Source organism: Lithohypha guttulata, assembly GCF_036872675.1.
Source record: "Lithohypha guttulata strain CCFEE 5908 chromosome Unknown scaffold_8, whole genome shotgun sequence".
In the NCBI taxonomy this organism is placed as follows: Eukaryota; Fungi; Ascomycota; class Eurotiomycetes; order Chaetothyriales; family Trichomeriaceae; genus Lithohypha; species Lithohypha guttulata.
In genome coordinates this window covers 168,716-187,372 of record NW_027042757.1, presented here as the reverse complement: position 1 = coordinate 187,372, position 18,657 = coordinate 168,716, and the positions used below count along the sequence as shown (strand labels likewise).

The window sequence follows — 18,657 nt, the reverse complement described above, 5'->3', positions numbered from 1 at the left end:
TGAATCATATAGTGACGCTTCTCTCTGTTCATGGCCAATGACAAACAACGCGTATGTTCGCATAGTAGTGGTATATCGATATATCAAGGTCAAACCATACCACACACGAGCTTGTGTATATTTATGCAGTCTAGAAGAGCTGTTGATACGCTGATCGTACCTTCTCCGAATAGATGACTATTATTAGAGACCATGCCTACTGGTGCAGAGATTTGATAGAACGGTAGCTAACGAATCAACACAGGACCTAGTAACGAAGTAAGATCCCAGAAAGCAGTGAAGTAGCATAGCAGACGACTATAATATCGTCATCGCACACTGGTTGAAACGTAGTCGGCTAGCTGACTATACATGACCTCTCACATCTTCACCCAGCTGTCCAAGTGCCTGCTCATATCTATCTGCCCACTCCCCCTTGTCAATCACAATATTGACCTTCTGGATCTGCCTGTTCCCCCTCCCAATGATTTTCTTTTCTCCCTGTTTCGTGCCTTTCCCACCTATCGTTTCCCAGAACCACTTCCCCTGTTTGTGCTCGACCAGTGTCCATGCTTGTCCTGCTAGACCTGCACGTGCTGTTCGGCCGACGCGGTGAACGTAGGTGAGAGCGCTGGCGGGGACATCGTAGTTGATGACATGCTCGAGGTGTGGTATGTCCAGACCTCGAGCTGCTAGGTCGGTGGAAACGAGGATGCGCGTCGTACCTTTTGTGAAGGATTGTAGGATTTTTGTGCGTGTGCGAAGGAAGGCTTTGTTTGCTTTGCGATCGGATGTGGAGGAGGATGAGGAGCGGGTGAATGTCGCGATGGTGGAGGAGAGGTCTGGTAATAGGAGGGCTAGAAGTCGGGAGAGCCTGTGCGCTGATTCGGTGGATTTGGTAAAGATCAATACTCGTGGTTGTGGGTGGAGTCGTGACTTTTTTGGTGGAGGCTTGGTCAGGGGATCGTGGTTGAGATCGTCGGATATCGAAGATGTACTGGAATCGGAGGAAGAGCTCGATAGCGACGAGACACTGCTTGCATCGTCTGCTGCATCAGATGTTGTCGAGCTCGAATCGTCGTCACTGCTACTGGAAGATTCTGCAGAGCCGAGATCGTCTTTGCCCTGAGGACTATCGCGTGCTTTGGAAGTTGAGGCCGTTGGCACTGTCTGCTGGTCGAAGATGTGATGATTGAGCAACTCCACGAGGTATATTGGCTTGTTTTCACTGTCCTTGAAAGTAAGCGCAGATTCTGACAGTTGGGAAGGAAGATTATATTCAGCCTCCTCATTGAGACCCATGACATTATCCTCGGAAACTGTGTTCTCAACCACCACTAGTTTCGGATTTCTCAGCTCCAGACTCAGCAGTTGTGATATATCGCTTGTCATCGTCGCGGAAAGTAAGAGCTTGGTCACTACTCGGTCTGGGACGTCCATATACATATGTCGCAGCAACTGATCTCTCTGTTCAGTCGCCTTCTGGGACTTCAGAGCAGGCAGGACGGCATCAAGCCATTCATGATAACTTTCGTTCAACAGGCGATCTGCCTCGTCTGCCACGAACCAATGCACATCGTCCATGTTAAAGCCCTTTGTAGTTTGGAGATGCTCGATAAGTCTGCCAGGCGTACACACCAGAATGTCGACCTTGGACCTGTACTCCGTGACATAGCCAACACTTTCTAATAGATCTTTCTTCATTGCTCGGTCAATGATATCCTTCAATGAGAAAGTTGCCCAGTCAACAGGAGCTCGTAGTTGTCTGTGATACTCTCTGGGATGGTAAACCAATTTCTCCTCGACCAGCTGACGTTGTTCCTCCGCAAGCGTGTTACTGCCCTCAGCAGTGCCTATCTTGACATCGATGCCTGTGGAGCATGACTCGAATGTCTGTACCACCTGCTTGATCAAAGCTCGAGTAGGGACTACAACAACGGCCCGTAATTGTGTTATCTTTCGTGATTGAAGGTCGTTCAGAATAGGTAAGACATAAGCCAGTGTCTTGCCAGAGCCTGTTGCAGCTGCGACACAGAGATCCCTTCTTTGTTCCAGAAATTTGTCCAGTAGCAGAGGTAACACTGCAGACTGCACTGGTAAAGCCTCCTCTTTTCCTTGCGCTTGGACGTTTCGAAGTAACACCTTGTTTAGTCCTAAAGCCTCAAACTTGACGCGATTATTCTGGTCGGCGCGAACAGGGGTTCTCAACCATTCTGGTGCTGTAGAATATGTATGCTTCGCTTGAGAGACAGGCGTAGGCTTAGGTTGAGGGATCGGTTCGAGATCGTGGACCATATCTAGGCGCTCAGGATGAACATTGGTTTGAGAAGCCTTTTCCCCGTTCACAGCTTCCGTCTTTTCCTTAGTTGCTCTTGCTTTGGAGTCTTTGAATCTTGATAGCACTTTAACATGCTTAGATACAGTCGCCTCGTCGTCTTCCACGGTCGCAATGGAGTCGGGAGGCTGTAAGCGCTTGTGCTCAGAGGACTTCTTTTCTACACCAGAATGGTCTTCTGGTTGCCCATTAGACAAGACCTGTACATCTTTGTCCTTCTTAGGTCGAAGTCTTGTGTTCTTTATATTGCCTTTCTGACCTGTTTGACGCGAACTTCCCGTCGCACTGTACCGTGCAAGGATACCGTCCCCATCATGATCGACTTCTAGCTTGCGCTTCTTATTCTGGTGCTTCGATTTGGACGATGTATGACTGGCATTCCGCTCATTCACCTCAGGTCCGGTCGCAGTCTTCGTGACCGTACTTGGCGGTATATATCGAGCGTAGAACTGTGACATGCCTAGGTAATCGTCCAACTCCTCCTGCTCTCCAACTGACTTTTGCTGTCGCCTACTTCTTGACTTATCGATAAGAAAATTTACGGTCGACCTGTATGCCACTCCCGCAACTCATCTACCACAATACTTCGTAAAGGAGGTCAACAACTGCCTAACAACCACTTCAGGCGCTATACCTGCAAACTATAGCAGCAATTGAGCCGTAGCAAATACACCCCATGGCTGTCGCGATTCTGGGAGGAGAGCGGCTGTTCAAGACCACCCCTACAAGATGCCTTACAACATCGCCATGGTGTCGGACTATTTCTTTCCCCAACCAGGAGGTGTCGAAAGTCACATCTACCAGCTTGCCACGAAACTGATCGATCGAGGTCACAAAGTCGTGGTTATCACTCATGCATACAAAGGCCGTACTGGAGTACACTACCTGACGAATGGCCTAAAAGTCTATCATGTACCGTTCCTGGTCATCTACAGAGAGACAAGCTTCCCAACTGTTTTCTCATTTTTTCCTATGTTCAGGAACATTGTGCTCAGGGAACGGATTGAGATTGTACATGGGCATGGCAGTCTAAGCAGTTTGTGCCATGAAGCAATCTTACATGCAAGGACAATGGGATTGAAGACTGTTTTTACTGATCATTCTCTCTTTGGCTTTGCCGATGCTGGCTCGATATTGACCAACAAACTTTTGAAGTTCACTCTCAGTGATGTAGACCACATAATCTGTGTCAGTCACACCTGCAAGGAGAACACAGTGCTGAGAGCCTCGCTTGACCCTCTAATCGTATCTGTGATACCTAACGCTGTTGTTGCGGAGAATTTCCAGCCACTAACTTATGTGCCCAAAGCAAACGACATCAGTAGCTACAGCGTCAAGCCGCAGCCGATACCACGACGACTTGGACCTGATGACCAAATCACCATTGTGGTTATATCCAGACTGTTCTACAATAAGGGTATCGATCTCCTCATTGCAGCTATGCCTCGGATCCTTGCAGCTGATCCTAATGTTCGGTTCTTGATCGCCGGGTCAGGTCCCAAGGCCATTGACCTGGAGCAGATGATCGAGAGGCGCATGCTGCAAGACAGGGTTGAATTGCTTGGTCCAGTACGACACGAGGAGGTCAGGGACGTCATGGTCCGTGGTCACATCTATCTTCACCCTAGCCTTACCGAGGCCTTTGGAACTGTGATTGTCGAAGCTGCTAGCTGTGGGTTGTATGTTGTCTGCACCCGTGTAGGAGGTATACCTGAAGTCCTACCTCGTCATATGACCACGTTTGCGAAGCCAGAAGAGGACGACCTAGTCAGAGCCACAGGCAGCGCAATAGCCAAACTACGCTCCGGTAGTGTCAAGACAGAAAGATTTCATGATCAAGTCAGAATGATGTATTCCTGGACCGATGTGGCACTGCGAACTGAACGTGTCTATGACGGCATCACCGGAGCCATTAGTGAAGAGGAGTTCTTCTATGGCATACATCCGGATGGGAATTGGTCTGCCGCCAGAGTTCGTGCTGGTGTTCAAAGCTATGCACTGATTGACCGACTGAAGCGATATTATGGCTGTGGCGTGTGGGCAGGTAAGCTTTTCTGTCTTTGTGCAATCATCGACTATCTTATCTTCTTCTTTCTGGAACTTTGGGCTCCACGAGCCAACATTGATGTTGCAAAGGACTGGCCTCGCAAGCCATTCATCAACGACAAGAACAAACCCGTCGAACACAACTCGTATCGACCGAGGTATGTTGATGTTATGGATCGTCGGAATGGTAGTTTCGCAGTGCACTGAGAGTATCACGATATGCTTTTTACTCACGCCATCGTATACACCAATTGCCCTTGGCGAAGCTAGGTTCAACAACCTTTCCATTCATGAGAGCTTCACACTTTCGCCTCGGTCCGTCCTCTGATGGCTTTTGTGCAGGGGCCTCGTCAGTATCGATTGGAAAGCCGAAAACCACAGCACGTCTAGCTGCGCGTCGTACCATTTCACGCTCGTCTGCTCTCTTTTGACCTTCCCGACGCGTTTCTTCCAATCCAGGACCCGCAGGATTCGGTCGGTTGCCTTGGGAGTCGAGGTCTTCGTCGTTCGGAATTGCATAGGGATCCTCATCGTCTTCTTTTGTGGCTTCTGCAACAGGTTTCGCTACGGCCAACTTCTGGCTGTGGCCTGGGAAGACAATGTCCTCGATCTCGTCGCAGAAGATTATGTTGCGGTGATCTCCTTTTCGGAATCTGCTCTTCACGTCAATTTTCTCGATACCAGATTCTTTCTGCCCATTCAGCAGAGCTAAGATGGTCGAGTCTATTTTTCTGTCTACTGGTCCTACGCGGCGCTTCCGACAGCCATCAGAACAGTATTTGACCACGTTGTTTTTCTGGTGTGATTTGCGATCACTGATTACTCGGCCACAAGCAAGACAGTACTTGACATCTTCACTCGTGAGGTATAGAGGTGGGGGTGTCGCTGATTGTTTATTTGGCCGTGACCAGCTGTCCATCCACGACATACTGCTTAAACGTCGTGGTCTCAAGGCAGTTGAATAGTTTACAACGACGGTCAAGGCTTTGGAAGGTACTGGGGTCAGTACCAGTCTCAAAGCAGACTTCCTCATACATTCGACCTGGCGCAAGAGCAGTTCAGCATCTGAGCTCTTTCCTTCTTGGAACGCGCATGCGAGAGGTGACGGCCCTATGACGTTATGGGGTGTTGAGGCAGCATCTCCATCGGGGTATCTAGCCGCTAAACTTGCCTGGTTCGATCACCAGCTTGTCGTGAACTTGATTAAGGCATTGCTATACCTCAAAGATGTCTCCGAGTACCGCGACTAGAATCACCGATGAGTTGCAAACCTTGGCTGCCATGTTTTTTTTTTGTAGAGAGACACTCTGTATTTGCTTGAAACACGTTTGAATTGGTTGTGAACATCAACGACAACGCCAACATCATGAGTTTCCCTGCTCTCAGCAAACGAGCAGCTTATTTGACTATCGACAACGTGAAGAGGCGCAACGCACTCAGTCTTGCTGTACTTCGCAGCCTACGAGATCAATTGCACAAATTTAACACAGGGCCCGATGGAAAGCTCAGGATCTTGCCTCCGTTCAATCCTTCATTGGTAGATGAGCTTGAAGCATGCTCCAAGCACGGTTCACAGAGCGAATATTCCTGGTTGTTGAATGCTGACGAATGGCGCAAGACACGAGAAGGTCTACCAAACGTACTTGTATTGCGGACGGAAGGATCTGTGTTCTCATCTGGGCACGACTTGGCCGAGCTCAAGAAGTTGTCATATGAAGAAGTCAAGGAAACTTTTGCGCTCTGCGCAGAAGTCATGACACTGATCAGGCGATCACCTGCTCCTGTTGTCGCTGTCGTCCAAGGTCTTGCGACCGCAGCTGGCTGTCAACTCGCATTCACCACTGACTTTCCAGTAACACTGTCGACAACCAAGTTTCAACTGCCTGGTCAATCGCTCGGTTTGCCCTGTACCTCTCCATCAACTGCCGTGGCACGACGTCTAGGTTCGGCGTTTACTTTTCGCATGCTCGCCATGGCAGAGCCTGTCGAAGCAACGCAATTGCCGCCTGGAGCTTTGGATATTGTTGCAGACGAGTCAAAGCTTGAGGAACGTGTCGCTCACATTGTAAACAGGCTGGCAGAAGAGACTGCTGGACAAACTCAAGCCTTTGGTAAATGGGCGTATTGGACTCATCTACGTGATGACTACGAAGAAGCTGTGAGTTGGACTGGAAGAGTCATGGCATTGCACTCGAGATCTGCCCACGCGAAAGAAGGTATTGCCTCTTTCTTCGAGAAAAGAAAGCCTCAGTGGCATCTTTGACCACGCTTCCATGCCTGCTTATGCCATTTGTAGCTTCGTCAGTATGCTATATCTAAGAATCGTATTATGCATGATCTGGCAAATGATTTGTAAGCATTTACCCCACCCACCCGCTGCTGCATCTCTCGTGCCCACTCAGGAATCCCGACGGTACAACACGAATTCCGGCCGTACATGTGATGTATGTTTTGCATCATCACGGAAGCTTGCGTCGAACACATGTCACGCCTTCCTCTGAATGTTTTCCATGGCATGGAAGAAACAATCCAAACGCTCCTGCCGTTCAACCGTTCTCGGTAGCCGACGAACTGCATCATTGTTCTCACGAAAGAAGTCGCATAAACTCATGCCGTTGGATGTGGGGTGAAAGGCTCATGAGCCGAGCACTAGCATTCAAATTTTTGCCTTTTTCTAGCTCGTCATTATGCACATCCTGGTCTGGTCATTATCACAAACATTGTGAGGTAAAGGTGAGGTTGGAGCCGAACATGGGAGTTTAAATCTTGTACATTGTGTTTGTCTTCTCCTACGTGGCTTCAAGTCGACCATGTTTGTGTTCACTCGTACTCGTGTGCGCCATGACTCGACGTCTGAAGCACCAGGTTGACACTGTTATTGTTGGTATGTACAATCTCTGCTACACCTCGGAAAAGCGCTGAACTAAGTCACCAGGGAGTGGTCCTTCCGCCCTGATTCTATCATATATCCTGCATGGAAACATACCCGTGTACGATCTCGAGTCGCCTCATCCAGATCCTATTCTTCATGCCAAGCTCAAACAGAACGTCGATATATTGACGGCCGACGTCGATCATCTCACCGAGCACTTCTACGCATCACGATTCTCCTACTCCACACAGGCCCTGTTAGTCAATGTATTGCTTGACACTTTGATCCGACCATACGGCGAGACCGACGAAACACGAAGAACTACGTGCGTCAAATGGATCAAAGATCCTGCCCGGAGTGTCCCACATCTTGTCGCTGGTCAAGCAAAGCAAACAGGAGGACAATGGGCTGAGAATCCCGTCAAAGCGAGTTGGGACATTGACGCCCTCAGCTATGCTGGTATGCTGTCTCTGCCCGGCTACAGCTTTGAAGACTACTACTTTGACACACATGGCGAGCCCGCACCATTCTACCTTCGACCAACGAGGCGAGACGTTGCCAGCTACCTCGCACGATACCCGTACAGAGTCGGCATAGCGGACGCCATCTGCTCCAACGCCACGATCTCTGGCATTTCGCGAACACGCGATGGATTTTACATTGCCTCGCATGACATGGTCTGCAAACACCTGGTCCTTGCTTCTGGCACCTTCACAAACCTCATGCCACCTCGTCCGCTGTTGCAACCACTTCTCGAATTAAATCAGGACGAGCACACTTCAAGACCAATCCTCGTCATTGGTTCTGGTTTCAGCGCAGCAGATGTGGTGCTGTCTACGCCTGGCGATCAGAGCATCATTCACATCTATAAATGGTCCCCCAAAACGAACCCGTCTCCCCTTCGAGCTTGTCATGAGCAAGCCTATCCTGAGTATGCTGGTGTTTATAGAAAAATGAAGTCTGCTGCCATGGCTTCTAGGAGAACAAAAGCCTCGAGGCGACCTGACGTGCATCGAACTCTCTCACAGCTGGACTCGTCTCGAGACTGGAGTGCAAGCTATGAGGGTCTTCCTAATACTGCCATTGTCGATGTCGAAATGCACGACAACTATGCCACCGTCACACTACAGGCCGGTCAGAATCCACCTTTTCAACGACAAATTGGCTCTTTCGCATACGTGGTAGGTAGACGTGGCTCCCTCGACTACCTAAATCCTGACCTGAGGCAAGAGGTTCTGGAGGACGATACTCAACTTCATGATATTACAGGTCAGACTCTACGAGATAGAGTCAGCGAAGAGCTCGAAATTGCTCCCAATGTATTCGTTACTGGCAGTCTAACAGGCGATTCACTGATAAGATTCGCCTTCGGAGCTTGTGCTTATGCCGCTGGCAGAGTCATGGTAGACCAAAAACAGCACTACAGTGGACAGGAGGCGATTCCACACTTGTGGAAGGCTCAGACAAGAGACTGGCGTCCTTTTGTACCCACAATGCACGGGCTGCAAGGCCATGGAATCTCAGGGTTTCAAGTTCCTTTAGACAGGCGGAAGAGCGAGATTTGTGTCGAGGGTTACTAAGTGGAGTTTACTTCGATTCAGAGATGCTACAATTATCTGGCATACCACAATATAAGCAGTAGATGCCTGCCCCCCCCCGATCTTATTGTCATGTAAGGCAGGCTATTTCTGTGCCAGGCATCAACCATAAGGCCGGTATAGATGCCTTACAGATCTACAAGTGGCTGTCTCATCACAATTATCAGGCGCCTGAGACTGTCGCTATCTTACTGCACCACGATGTCTAACATCGAGATGCTTCTTGGCGGCGATTTACACGTCGCTTTCTTGTGTCCCTGGCCAATTCCTCTTCTGGTGATGTTCGAGTATTGGTGATACATTAGCAATCCATTGTAGAAACAGCAATGGCTGCCGAAAAACGACAAATTACGAGAAACAGGATCAGTCTCAGTTGTCAGACATGCCGACGTCGCAAGGTCAAATGCTCAAAATCTCGTCCAGTCTGTGAATCGTGCGAGAAAACTGGTGAAGCATGTGTATGGGGCGATAGTGATAAGGCAAACATCGGCTTACCGACACAACAACTAGTGGCTGACAGGCTTGACTTGCGCAAGCGGCGAGCGGCAGAGCTTGAGGATAGCGACAAATCCGAACACCATGGCGCGCCATCATCCGTGATAAAGGCTATCGAACAGAAGCTCAATAGCTTGAATACCTTGATGCGTGATCTCAACCGGCTGACACCAGTTTCAATCAGCAGCTCTCCCGGAAGCCATCAGGATCTTGACGGAGGTCGTACTTCAAGACATGACTCCGGCCATGACTCGTTCATCGCTGCATACGACCTCGAGCAGACAGCCCGCGACGAGGATCTCGAAGAGCCTTGGATGCACGTACTAAGCAAACTCGATCATTTGAATAGCCTCTTGAAGTTGAATGTACAGACTCGACCAGTTCCGAACAAAATTCTTACAGAGGACACTACCCAGCAACGGGCCATTGGCCATATTGAGCAGACCTTTTCCAGGCTGTGGAGGACTACTGAGGAATCACCACAAGCGATGGATATATTTGGTACGGAGCTAGCACCTTCTGAGGACGATTCAAACGTTTTGTTCCGCAGTTGGCTGTGGTCGACTTATCCGTTACTTCCACTAATACCTCCCCACCTTGTCCTTCGAAAATACAACGAATTCTTTGATTGGTACCGAGGAGGAATGGATAGAGGGGAGCCCAATCCGGATACGTTTTTTATGCCATTCTTGGTATCTATATGGTATCTTGGACACCGCGCTTTATCGGAGAAGGCAAAACAGAGGTGGTTTCCATGGGCTAAAAAATTCCATCTGAAGGGATTACATTCCAAATTTGTGCATCAACTGGATATGTTGAAGACTGAAGGAACACAATCTATATGGGCGTTGGCTGCGTCCGTGACCGCTCAAAGTTTAGCTTTGGAAGGCCAAGATACCATGACAAGCAGTTTAAGGAATACTATCAATGTGCGGGTTGCGCAAAGTTTTGGTATGCATCACGAGAGAACACTGAAAGGGATTGATAAACACGACGTCGAGACAAGAAGACGATTATGGTGGGAGATAGTGGCTCAAGACACGTCATTGTCAGCGGTCGCGGGCACGCCGCCTATGATTGACGACTGCTATACGGACACTGTCGTAGCTTCCGAGCTCAAAGGCTCTTACCTCGGCACGGAGGACGCGACGAAGTACCAGACGCATCTGCAAGAGAATGAGGTTGAACCAGATCGCCCAGACGACCCTGTCGATACGCAATCCTCCTCTTTAGTGTCCGTATACCATCTTGTGGCGAAGGCAAAACACCAACTAGCTTTGGCAGTGAAGAGGGTCATCAAAGCCAACATGAAAGCGCAGCGTTTGACCATGGACGAGTTGAAAGACGTAAGAAAGATGGTTATAGAAACTGCTTGTGAGATTGATAGGGTGATCAACCGTATACCAACTCGTGGAGTGCCTGAATTGGATTTCAATCCTCAGACTATCGGGAAGACAATTGATTTTGACCATTTAGACAGTATGTCTGCACTAGTCACTGAGCAGGAAATCAGCTACTTTCTTCGTGAGAGTTCCGATCGGGAAGACATGAACGTTCCATCCATGCAGCATCGAACAACCATCGCAGCATTCCACAAATGGGCACGTATAATGTTATCGTTGATGAAAGACCAGCTGAATTGCATAACATACGCACCATTCCTGAAGAACTCGAAGAGTCGTTTGTGGGCAGTATCGAGAAACTGCGCAATGAGAAGTTGTCATGGCTTTATGAGAAAGTTCATCTCCCTTGCTGAAGATCCCGAATTGCGAAATTTTAGGTGGTTGTGGCCTACAGGTTTTCATCCAATCCATGCTACAATAATTCTTCTGGTCGATCTCCACGACAGACCGCACAGCGACGAAGCTCCTCGATCCCGTGCAATGATTGATAGGATGTTCTCGCTGGCAGCTCGAGAGACAGCAGATGAGGAGAGCGAGAACTCATGCAGTATTGCTGTCCCACTGAAAGAAGGTGGCGAAGAAGCATGGCAGATGCTGCGAAAGCTGAGACACAAAGCATGGAATAAAGCTGGTCTCGATCCGGATGTTCTCTGGTCTGAAGAAGACCAAATTGCGGTTGGCGTTGGCAAACCGCTAAATCAGAATGACCTGTTCATTCGCAGTCTTCGCGAGGACATCATTTTCAGCCACAAGCAGAGGCACAACATGGCAGATATCAACGCGAAGAACAGCAGTAATCTCTACGGTTCCTATCTCCGTGATCCACAAGCTAAGGACGCAATGAAACAACGTTTCCACCCTTCAGAACTTGGGCCAGGAGAAGCAATCTCCGGTCCGGTGACTCGTGGAGTGATAGACTTGGACCAAGTTGAGGTGCCACCAATACTACTGCTACGAGCTCGTCACGATCAGACCTTGATGCCTTTCCCGCTAGGACAGTCTGGTTCCTGCACACATATCGACGACGCGAACGTCAATACACTAACAGACAATTCAGTGAAACAGAACACAGAAGAGACTGAAATATTCCACATTGGCGAGTTAATCAAGAAGATTCGACAGTCCCAGCCACAAGCAAAATCAGCCAATATCCAACCAGTTGCGATGCCTGCGATTGATTCTGGCCCTTGGAATACACCAATTCCAGACGACATGTCCTGTAATTTTCGCAACTTCGACAACAGCAGAACGACAACGTATCAGCAAAGCTCAGAAACGTCAGACACTGTCCCAAAGAGTGCTTTCGACATCTCTCCACTTCAAAACCAGCCATTCCCGAGCTCGAATCTACCTATTTCGACTTGTGGGGCTCATTCAAGCACAGTACCCTTACAATTTACGCAAGAACCGCGACAGATTACTGTTGTGCAGGAAGCCACTCCATCGAATTTCCTGCAGTTCGAAAACGGAGTAAATATTCATGATGGTGATATGATCGCTGATGTAGGTACTACAAACGATATGGACTTTGACTGGGATAGGTGGGATGAGTTGTTTGGTCATTTCGGAGGATTTGAGGATATGATGGTGGATGTTACCAACGACGAGCATGCTGTTGTATATCATTGAATTGAACACATTTACTTTAGAAGTGCTACTGCTTCCACCTCTTCTCACTTGGTATCATGCGGTGTTCATCGAGTTTCAATGCAAGACACGATTATTCGAAGACTGCACCATACCAGAGTTAAAAGTTAGGCCTCTGTCAACCTAGATATTCTCGCAGTATTCCCGAAGTGTTGCTCGTGGACTGCGCACAACCGCAGGACACGACGATAGTGTTCCCGTTGTGAACCCTTGACTGAGCGTGAGCAGTCGAATTTCCATATGTGTTACCTCTAACCGTGCTGGGCTCACCACTATCCGCGCTATCGACTGGCACCAACCTCGCGTTACGCTCGAGATCGGAAGTCTTCTTGTTCATGGCAATGACGTGCTCCGCAAGACCATCAACACATGCTCGGAGATCTTGACCACAGGTCCTGGGCTGAAGTTGCCACAGGCGATGAGCAGCAGACGTATTGTCAAAGCTGGAAGGTATGTAACCTCTATATGCTTTACCTGTAATACGGCAAGCGAAGGAGAATCTTCGACCCGGGTGACGTATCACAAGTGCACAATGAAGTTGCACAGGGTCATGGTTAGTCGCTTTCCAAGTCCATTTCACTGTCCTACTCTGTCCAGCAAGAGTAGCTGTGTCATAAGAGCTTTCGAAGCACCATTGCCTCAGAGATGAACTTGATGATTTTCCTGTGCATTGTCCCTCGAGTCTCTGTGGCTGAGGTGTACCAAGCAGGTGAACGCTTACTCCAGCAGACTCGCTCTCTCTTTCTGCTTGTCCGTGTGATGGTGATTGATTTGCAATTGAGAAACTGTCACTGGAATGTTCCAGAAGTTCTGACTGATCTTGAGAACTCGGTCCCGGTTCAGGACTGGAGATTTGCGACTCCCTGACCTCAAGATCTTCCTGCAATTCGTCAAGTTCAATAACGACCTCGTAACGACGAATCCTCCAACCTGATGTGTGACCAGCGACCAGTATGAACGGCAGCACCAGCGCATACTTAGAGTTATACATGCCCCACTGCCTATATTTCAAGTCCCTGGTTACCGGTCCACCCTCTCCATACGTTGTGTTATCTTCATCGCCTGGATGGCACTTAACCCAGACTCTATCATCCTCCATGCCGACGACATCTACGAAGCTGTCGAGCCCTACGATGTCATGTTGATTCAGGTGTCTATAAGGAGCTTCACCGCGATTGAGTCGTGCATTTCCTTTCTGGTATAAAGTGAGAAGTCGCGAAAGCGGCATATTCTGACTTCTAAGATCATAGATGATCCCTCACTAAATAGCGATATCAGGATCGAAACAGAAGAGGTAGACGCTTTCAGCAATGCAGGGCACGTTTTGACTTGTTCACACGTGGCTTATTTCTCGCTGCCCCGCTTTTACCTTGTCAGTCTTGGTTGAGACACTCAGCGCATGTTGATCACCTCGACTTCGTATCGTGATTGAGAAAAGGTCTCTGACGCTGTGAAACTCGAAGGTTAGTTTTACATGGAGACCTTGAACGCGAGTTGAATTCGAGAGTGTACCTGTTAATAGCGCCTGAGCTCAGTCTAGTGCTGCTTCGGGGCTTATAGCGTCTGCTGAAGGCAAGGTACTGTTGCTTATGGTGTCAAGAATAGGTCACGTTCGACCACAATTTACCCTACTAGCACCATGGAGCAGCAGATCATGACCAATGACGACCCATTGGTATACAATATGAGCCTAAAGGAGGACGTTGCGACAGCAATCGAAGACTTGGTCCTGTATTCAAGGCTTGGGCTTGCGCACGACGCGCTTGAGGTGATCCGAGAAGTGCTTTGGCGCCACATACTCTTCTTTCCTGCATTCGCAGAAATAGTCCTCTTTCTTGTTGAGACAGACAACATGCACCAGCTAGCAGATATCCTAACGTTATTGCGGAAACAAGACTACGTTGGAACCTTTGATGAGGACGAGATAGAATTCGTCCATGTCTTGCACAAACTCCTGCCACCTAAAGGGAACTTTGTAGATTCGTTGAAGAATTTACCTCTTGTACGACAGTCGACCATATCCTTGGGGCCAAGCTCTTCTCCTTCTTCAACGCGGTCCGAAGTCCAGGTAGCCAAAGAATGAACGTTTCCAAGTCATCTACTCACGAATTGTAGGTACAGATTCAGCAGCTTAAGTTCTTTATCCACTCGTTCGGTAGCATACAATCTTTCACGACGTTGCAGCCTGACGCGGACAAAGCGTTTGAGACATTGGCCAGAGAGAACGCTCCATGGGAAGCGACTAACATATTTCGAATTATGTGTTCAAAAGCACAGGCCTCCCCTAATACATTGTCTACCGTGTTTCCGCTGCTTGACGACATGTATCAGCGTTTGATGCGAATGATTGACGAAAAAAGCCTGCCGACGGAATCAATATTCGAGCTGGAAAAGCACTCATTGGGACTTCTTTGCTCGCTCGCAGCCAAGGTGTGTATCTTACCTGTGTTGGCAACCTTGATTAAGACGGGGGATTTAATTAGGAGATTGGATCCGGTTGAGTTGTTCATCAGAGGGAGACAGATATTCGAACTGCTTCTGCAACTTCTACCTGATCCAAAGCCTCGTGGCGAGTACCACGAATTCTTCGAATCATTCCCTGGTCCGGATCCTAACCAAGATGTCTCGCAGGCTCAGGACGACCCGCTGGGCAAGTTGTCTCTTTCGTCGCCTCTCCTAGCGGAGCTCGCAAGCTACGGTTGCGATCAGTATGAGAGCATTGCCACATTCCTCATCAACAATCCAGCAGTCTGGAATGAGGACCAAGACCAGCTGCAGCGCTTGATCTTCGAATATGTGCGTCGAGACAAGTCCGATCCAGTTAAGCGGCTTGCACACCGTCTGGCCGTGTTTACCTTGAGTCGGAAAAAGAACTTGGCGACCGCTTCTGAACGGCAGGAATGGTTGACTAGGCTAAATACAAGCAAACGACTTCGAGGCGAGCTCGAAGGAGCTGCTGAACGTATTTTACAGCAACTGATTCAGAAAGCTGGGACAGGAGAGGTGACACAGCAGGATCGAGAAAGCGGCCCCGTTAGAACAGCTGACGAGTCTCAGATCCCAACGCGCGACAACACAGGATACACACGACTACAGCGACGTCTTCCAACGAACAATGCTACACACAACACAAGCCTGACTTTTCAGCAGAGCGTTCCAAATAGACCAGCTCGAACTTCTCTGGTCTCGCCTTTGCCCGGCAGTCTCATTACGGAAGCGGCCTTGGTTACCACGTCTCCACCGATGGAGCGCAAAGACAGTTTCCGAACTTTACTGTCAGACATCGATTCCAGCTATGAATACAAGAGCGCAACTCACGGGGCAAATGTCCCTCTCCTCCTGCATCTGAATACTGAGAACTTTCCGAGCCCCAGTGCTGTGTATGGCACCTCATCAAATGCTCTACATCCGCCGGCTGCTGCAGAATCAAGCCACGGCTTACCTATCGTAAGAAGTAAGCCCGTGAACATACCACCTCAGTCAGCAACATCGTGCGAAGAGCCTCGAGGGTCGGGTCCTTATGGTACCAGCTCCTCCTCATTGCGGGCACCACAGGCGCATGACACCTATTCCGGAAGCGGCACTCCGTCATCGTCCATTCCAAACCACTCGTTTGAGGTTGCGGGGTCCATTGAGAGTAGTCCCAGTGGTTCGTTGTCGAAGGTTACCCTCAGCGGGTCCCACAGGACGACCTCGACGAGCAGAGACCAGCGAAGCAACGGTGCTGTCTTTACGACGTTACACGGGGGATCTAAGTCTTTCGCAAGCATACAGCAGAACAACTTTGGAGCTCGTGCTCAGTACTTGGGCCAAAACCCTGATCTGGTCCGTGCCAAGTTGGACGAATTCTACAAGGAAGCCGTTCAGCAGATTCGTGCCGGAAACCATGCTGCTGCTGCACAATGTATGCAGAGCTTAGTCATTCTCAGACTCTGTGAGCGCATTCAGCCCGATTCTTTAGAGCCATATGTACTTCGAATGACAAAAGAGGGTACGCAAGAGAATGGCAGATACAGGGACACGTACGACAACATATGCAAAGCAGCGGAGAAGCAAGCTCGAGAGAAAGACAAGAAAGGCAGTCAACACGAAGGACGCCAGGCAGCTAGTAATACAGGGTCAGGTACCAAGCAGCGAAAGCACGCGCACTCAAAGCACGACAGGCACGATTCTAAATTTGAGCCTCCTCGCGGTCCAAAGCTGAGCATCGCTAGCTTGACCGTTGCTGATTACGGCTCGACGCAGATGCCGGATGCTGGCGATCTTCTCGAGAAGATCAGCTTGCTGGAAATTGTCCCTGTACGCACAGAGAAGGAGCTGAAGAAAATGAAGCCAGATCAATTTGAGAACAAGGAAATGAGGAAGCTCTCAGCTCGATATCAGTTGAAGAACGGTCGTACTTTCTTCATTTCCGGGACGGTCTTTGCCTTGCTGTGGCACGAGTCAGCCGGTGAGTCTAGACACGGCTCAGCAAGGTCTCGGCTGAAAGAGTCAGGCGAAAGGTCGAACGCCGACATCAAGGACAGACTCCCGCCCGATATGACGATCAGTGTTTATGGAACCAGGATTTTCTCTCACATACGCAGAATGGTCGTGATTCGTAACCGTGATGGCTACTGCTGGTGCATTCCTATCAATTCCTATGGCGGTCGAGGTCTGAGCAAGGACGACCTGACAGCTGAGCAACGCGAGGCGCACGCCATCATTCACGACAGCACGAAAAAGCCTACGCCAGTCGATGGGGAAGCAGAGATTTTCAAAGAGCCTATTGCTGTTGATACAGTACCTGGCGAGTCTCTGATCGCGGCTAGTCGTCTGCATTACGGCAAGCCCTACGTCGTCGAATGGAATGTCCCTGTGATGCATGTTGGGCAAGTCACTGAAGAATGTATGCCTACCTTGTTAGCTGATGCAGCTTTAGAGCTTTTGGGCGGTGGCTCAGCACCATGAATGTCACGGTGGGAAGACTTTATACGAGTACGCGACAAAGTTCACGTACCGTCGAAGGGTTTCGACCCATCGACATCAACGTTACGACGTTGCAGCTGCCCTGGCACGGCACCGCTGCAATGCTCGCTGTCACGACTACTGCCAGTAGTACCCACTGTGGTCCTCTGTGATGTGTAGTTCAACTGGTATGACAACCAGATCACGTTGTTGTGCTTCAGCCCTACGACAAATAGGTCAGGCACAACGGAGCTAGAAGGTATCTTGGCACGGTACATCCTTTTTGACGTTCACTTATCACAGTCTCACCAAGGTGAAGCACTGTCATGGATCCCATTGCAAACATTGTACCGAGGCTGGTATCCACTAGTCATCTCGCAGTAACGCAACAAACTGCATCGTCCGGCATTGTCTTTCAATATCGGATTTCGTTACATGCACGAAGACAACCTCGGTCGTCCTTGTCGGAGAAGTTCAAGATCCAGAATGTGGCGAAATATACTGTGGGAGCATGAGCATGTCTAGCTTGGGGAGGCGACTAATGATTCGATGAGGCGCCTTAAGAACCTTCGCCGGTAATGAATCTGCACCAATTAAAAACTGATACAACAATTGATATACAGCTAGTAATGATGATAATCATGCAAAATCCCAGCACGACTGCTCGCTCGGCGAGCGTTCTGGCTCCAACTTCTGCAATTCTCGGCGATCGCTGCTAAACGCGCTTGACCACGGTAAATCGACAGAGATGGATTAAAACACCAGCCAATGTGATTGACCAAGCAGCAAAATCTCTTATCTGCGCGGCATTGACCAACAGCATTGCTCGCAATCTATATCCTTAATTGTCATATTTGGAAAATGACTGACTCAAGTGCGAGAGCACGAGCATTCAATGGCATTGATCCACATACCACAGTACAGATATTATGGTCATCTGATCCAAGCTACTAGATAATCTGCAGCCAAGCAAAGGACTCCTATCCTTCTGCACAGGCTAACACTACTGCAAACCTTGTTTTTGGCTGGATTAGTGCACATTGGTTGGCGAACTCGCGGGTCGAATCGACGCACCACGCAGGAGTACTTGATCTGTTCCAGGACTCACTCATGAACCAGGTCCGTTACGTAAATGCTGCAAGAATCAAACCTGCTCTCGGCGTGACTACCGTGCAAATGCACAGACAACACACGACGGCATCTTGACCTACAAACCAGGAATAGATATCGTCGCGGGAACAAGCAAGGAAGCTCGGTAAACTTCCAGTACCGTGAAGATCGCTCAGATAGCCTGGATATACCACCTACGGTAGTGCGACTCAATACTGCCAACTC

General features: G+C 49.2%; 7 protein-coding genes across 7 annotated transcripts; 5 read left to right on the top strand and 2 right to left on the bottom strand.

Moving 5' to 3' along the window:
• Positions 1–345: 345 nt before the first annotated feature.
• Positions 346–2,772, bottom strand: DBP6 (ATP-dependent RNA helicase dbp6; the record flags this gene model as incomplete). The annotated part of the gene is made up of 1 exon (XM_064902514.1): positions 346–2,772. The coding sequence occupies one exon, from the start codon at positions 2,770–2,772 to the stop codon at positions 346–348; it is 2,427 nt and encodes an 808-aa protein (XP_064750990.1).
• A 271-nt stretch (positions 2,773–3,043) lies between these two features.
• Positions 3,044–4,527, top strand: SPT14 (Phosphatidylinositol N-acetylglucosaminyltransferase GPI3 subunit; the record flags this gene model as incomplete). The annotated part of the gene is made up of 2 exons (XM_064902513.1): positions 3,044–4,358; positions 4,451–4,527. 2 exons carry the CDS (start codon positions 3,044–3,046, stop codon positions 4,525–4,527), a joined length of 1,392 nt encoding a protein of 463 aa, XP_064750989.1.
• Positions 4,528–4,586: 59 nt separating this feature from the next.
• LTR64_008197 (uncharacterized protein) lies at positions 4,587–5,288 on the bottom strand (the record flags this gene model as incomplete). The annotated part of the gene is made up of 1 exon (XM_064902512.1): positions 4,587–5,288. One exon carries the CDS (start codon positions 5,286–5,288, stop codon positions 4,587–4,589), a length of 702 nt encoding a protein of 233 aa, XP_064750988.1.
• Positions 5,289–5,726: 438 nt separating this feature from the next.
• On the top strand, positions 5,727–6,623 carry LTR64_008196 (uncharacterized protein; the record flags this gene model as incomplete). Its single annotated transcript, XM_064902511.1, has 1 exon — positions 5,727–6,623. One exon carries the CDS (start codon positions 5,727–5,729, stop codon positions 6,621–6,623), a length of 897 nt encoding a protein of 298 aa, XP_064750987.1.
• Positions 6,624–7,201: 578 nt separating this feature from the next.
• LTR64_008195 (uncharacterized protein) lies at positions 7,202–8,812 on the top strand (the record flags this gene model as incomplete). The annotated part of the gene is made up of 2 exons (XM_064902510.1): positions 7,202–7,244; positions 7,296–8,812. 2 exons carry the CDS (start codon positions 7,202–7,204, stop codon positions 8,810–8,812), a joined length of 1,560 nt encoding a protein of 519 aa, XP_064750986.1.
• A 344-nt stretch (positions 8,813–9,156) lies between these two features.
• Positions 9,157–12,357, top strand: LTR64_008194 (uncharacterized protein; the record flags this gene model as incomplete). The annotated part of the gene is made up of 1 exon (XM_064902509.1): positions 9,157–12,357. The coding sequence occupies one exon, from the start codon at positions 9,157–9,159 to the stop codon at positions 12,355–12,357; it is 3,201 nt and encodes a 1,066-aa protein (XP_064750985.1).
• Positions 12,358–14,014: 1,657 nt separating this feature from the next.
• Positions 14,015–17,325, top strand: LTR64_008193 (uncharacterized protein; the record flags this gene model as incomplete). Its single annotated transcript, XM_064902508.1, has 2 exons — positions 14,015–14,443; positions 14,491–17,325. The coding sequence occupies 2 exons, from the start codon at positions 14,015–14,017 to the stop codon at positions 17,323–17,325; spliced, it is 3,264 nt and encodes a 1,087-aa protein (XP_064750984.1).
• Between the last annotated feature and the right edge of the window lie 1,332 nt (positions 17,326–18,657).